A 4,307-nucleotide genomic window follows, 5' to 3' on the forward strand; every position below is an offset into this window, starting at 1 on the left:
GGAGCAAACCTGAGCTATCATACCCCTAACACGAAGAGGAATCCCACCGGTGATCCGGCCCTTCCACCCCCACAGCAGGTTAAAGGCTGCTCTATGCCCCTCCTGCCAGTCACTACTTGGGAAGGATGGAGGATTTCTCAGACACAATAAAGCGCTTAAGGCGCCTATCTCCCTTCTCCCTATCCCTTAGGCCATCACAAGACTATAACAAAGGAAAAACAACTCATTTATAATAAATTCTTTAGTAACACACTCTTCTACTGGCTAGTCTCAAAGAAACTCATTTATCTCAGTCTGAAGTCCTCCCTTTGACTTCAGATCCTTTTTCGGACGGCCAATTTCCAAGCATTTAAGGCTTAAATAACACACCGGCCCTCCTAAAAATAACTGTCCTCTTCATAAAGGAGATCTGAGTAACTGTGAAAGAAAACATTTTCACTTAGCTGTGTGAATGAGTCACGAACAATTGTTTTTACGGCTGTAAAGAAGCTGAACAAGAGAGAGGCACAATAACCAGCTTGTACCCCAGCACTCTGCATCACAGAAACTGAAGCACTTCGTAGTAGTGCGTGCTCAAAATGATCCTTTTCTCTTCACACTCGACAAGTGTCAAAAGATACTATTCAGCTCCTTGGAACTCAGCTGTGAGGCAGGCTGCTGTAGTAGGGACAGAACTAATCCTTCACCCTAGTGAACAGTGGGCAATAAAACCTGCCACTGGGAAGGAGGTTAAACAAACGATTTTAATATATTACCCTGAACTCAAGAGTCATATTCAGTACAGGTGCTTTAGAATGAACTGGATAAATAAAGTTTTCGTTTCTAATAACTGACTTTGTCATTTTATTATTATCCAGGCCAGGTGGATTAAAATTAGTTTGAAAGATAGTAAACCAAATAGGTTTAGTGTTTTAGGTTTAGAACGAATAAACTCGGATCTCACAGAGTAAGCTTCATAAGCATGTAGAAAATAAAACCGAGTGGAGAGCAAGGCAAAGTTTAGTGACATGAGCTCAGAGGACTCCGGACTTTTTCCTCAAGCCATGGGTGCTCCTTCGCCACAGTGGGCCTGGTCACTTCCTGCCCCAGGGCTGCTCCAGGCTGGGCTCACATACCAATGGTGTGTGCAGAGGGCGTACACGACCAGGAAAGGGGGGGGGCGGGGGAGGCTGGAGTCGCCCGGGCTCACTCTCGACCGCTGCCCACAGCCACAAACGTGGGGCGGAAGATTGCACCCTTGGAAAGGGCATCGCCGGGGTAAACTAACCCTGGATCCCTGCTCCGTCTTCTCAGGCTCTCAATTAGATCAGGAAGAGAGAGAGAAACAGACAGAGACGGAGAGAGGCGAGCATGCAAACCGAGAGCGAGGAAATCTGGCTCAGCGTCTGTGGGAGACACCGCTCGCCCCTCGCCCCCATTGTTCCCCCGAAGGATTCTTCTTGGCCGCCCTCCCCCACCCCGGCAGGGGAAGGCTGGGCTGGAGGCCACGGCGCAAACGCCTGGCCTTCCCCGGTTCCCGGCCGCACACTCACCCATCAAAATGCGCATCTGCTTCTTGCCGAAGAGGCGAGAGAAGAGAGAGGAGATGGTGAGGCCCATAGCGGCGGTGGCACGAGCGACGGTCAAGAGAGGGGGTCCGATGAGTCCTCGGGCCTTCTCGGTCCCGGCTCCCGATCAACCGGGCAGCGGAGGAAGGCAGAAGAGCAGGCTCGCTGGCGGCGGATCGGCGGAGCCGCGGGGACGCGACGCAGCGGGACCCGGAGCTGCTCGGCGACTGGTGCGGCGGCTCCGGCGCGGCGTTAAGTGTTCGGCTGTGCCACGTCACACGGCGGCCGCGGAGACTCTGGCGGCGGCCCGCCCGCTCCAACGCGGACAGAATCGCGTCACCGCCGCCCCACCCCCCCACGCTGCGGACGCCGCCCGGCCCACCGCGCCTGCGCACAAGGATCCCGAGCCGGCGTCGAGCCGGCGTCGCCGACGTGCGTCCTGGCGGAGGCGGAGCCGGACGAGGACAGTTGGCACGGGTGGACGGAAGGACGGGCTGGCTCCCAGGAGTCCTGGTTTCATCACGTCCAATGGGGTTCCAAGTGGACCGCTTCCGCCCGGATGGGTGAGTTGTAGTCCGAGGTTCCAGGAAGGCGACATGTGCATTGTGGGCTAAGCAGTGACGTTCTTGGCCTTTGGGTGACTTCCTCCTTCCGGGGAGCTTTGGTAGTTACCCCACTCCTACTAATGCCGTCGAGCCCTGCACGCCACCAAGATGTTTACCGCAATGAAGAAGCGAAGATAGACCCAGTTTCAAACAATAAAGATTCTTTCCAGGCTAGGTGAGGAGATGCGCTGAGACGAATTTCATGTGAAATAGCCTTAATACCCGGCCGCCCACAGCAGTCTGGGATAGATCCAACGACAGCCCGCACAACAAAGGAAATTCGTACAGAACTTTATTACTTATAGACCTCTGAAGTCTTCCACGAAGGGGAGAGAGTCTCAGAGTTTAGCAGTTTAATGAAAGGATTAGATAGTAAATAAAGCGCATTAAGTAAAGCATCTAACAGTCCCTAGCTTCTCAGGACATAATTAAAAAATAGACCTGCTGGCAGAGGAAAGGTGAAAACTCCTAGGCCCAACGCCAAGTTATACTGACATCACTAACCCCATTAATTGCAAGATGAGAGTGCTCGAAGGCTTTTCCTTCCCCTACCAACACTGACATTGGAACCCAGGATCTCAAGCGTGCTAAGAAACATTCTACCACTGATGGGCAGAAATGGCAGACCGACCTCTGATCTGTGGTCCTCCTACTTCAGCCCCCAGGAGTGGCTGGGTTTCCAGGCTGATCCCACCACACCCAGCTGAGTATTTACACTTTGAGAAGTCAAGAGAAGACTGCTCCTCCAAGATCTTTTCATTCCCAGAAGAATAATGAAAGATACTGTTTTACTGGTTACAAAATAAGGTGTAAATATTGTTGTTGTTTTTTTAAGAACTTCACCTCCTCCCACATATTACCCACCCCCGCATTGCTACAGTTTACTGTGAGTAGTGCCCACGGGATCCACCTTCTTAGTGTTCTCCAGCTCTGAAGGTGTGTAAGCATTTTCTCTGGGAAGGTAGGTATTTTTTAACAGAGAGATTTTCCCATTTCTTAGGCTCAAAGTGTGATGACTTCTGTTCAAAAATATGGCCTCATAGTTAATGTTATTGGCAACAGCCCAGGTTTCCCCTCTTGTCTGAAGAAAGCATTATGAAAGTACAGAAACTGACACACCACAGTGATCGAATACTAAATAAACTGTGGGATAGCCATACTCTCCAATACCAGGAGGAATTAGAATGAATTACAACTATACACGTATCCTAATAAAAAGATCTCCAACCACAGAGAAACCCTGTCTCGAAAAACAAAAAAAAAAAAAAAAAAAAAAAAAAAAAAAAAAAAAAGATCTCCAAAGCAGGGTTAGTGGAGCAGAGGGGGAGCAAATAAAAATACAATAAGGTGATATAGAAATAGATTTCTGGGTATATAGCTTGGTTAGTGAAAGTCTTGTCACACAGCTTTGGGTTCATTCATCCCCTGCACTGCATGAAGCAAGTTGTGGCATATACCTGTGAACCCAGCACTTGGGAATGGAGCAAGGATAATCAGAAGTCTAAGGACATGCTCCACTACAAAGTTTAAGGGCAGCCAAGAATGCATGAGACTGTCTTTAAAACAAAACACAAGTTTCTGCAGCCTGTGATGGGGCATGTTTGTGATCCCAGCACTGGGGAGATAGAAAGTGGAGGGTCAGGAAGACAAGGTCATCTTGACTAGATAGCAAACGTGAGGCTAACCTGACGATAGGAGATCTTGCCCCACAATAATACAGATTGTCATTACATGTGCATATGCATGCATATGTGTGGAAGCAGCACAAGAATTTCACACAGAATTCAGCAATCATTAGCAGTTCCCTGATTAACTGTGGAGGAAGGGAACCTTTCCAGGGAATGGAGAAACCCGCACTGAAACAGTCAAAGCAAAGCTTTATTTGTACTTTTAAAAAATTACTTTATTGCTGGGCAGTGGTGGCGCACGCCTTCAATTGGGAGGCAGAGGCAGAGGATCTCTGTGAGTTCGAAGCCAGCCTGATGCACAGAGCTGGTTCCAGGACAACTGGGCTGTTCCGCAAAACAAGACAACAACAACAAAAATCACTTTATTAAGATTTAACTTAGCGCAATGATTTACCAATTTTAAGTGTGCAATTTAATAACATATATTCTATAGTATATTATTTCTAAGGCTGGTGAGCATAGGGATA

At 48.9% G+C, this 4,307-nt stretch overlaps 1 protein-coding gene across 1 annotated transcript in view; it reads right to left on the reverse strand.

The window, feature by feature from the left end:
* The window catches only part of Arf4 (ADP ribosylation factor 4), a 14,681-nt gene extending 12,790 nt beyond the window's left edge, over nucleotides 1-1,891 (reverse strand). The window contains exon 1 of the mRNA XM_005348692.2: nucleotides 1,533-1,891. Within this exon, the coding sequence (XP_005348749.1) occupies nucleotides 1,533-1,599 (67 nt within the window). The 5' untranslated portion in view covers nucleotides 1,600-1,891. The remainder of the gene's footprint in view (nucleotides 1-1,532) is intronic.
* Between the last annotated feature and the right edge of the window lie 2,416 nt (nucleotides 1,892-4,307).

Source organism: Microtus ochrogaster, chromosome 6, assembly GCF_000317375.1.
Source record: "Microtus ochrogaster isolate Prairie Vole_2 chromosome 6, MicOch1.0, whole genome shotgun sequence".
In the NCBI taxonomy this organism is placed as follows: domain Eukaryota; kingdom Metazoa; phylum Chordata; class Mammalia; order Rodentia; family Cricetidae; genus Microtus; species Microtus ochrogaster.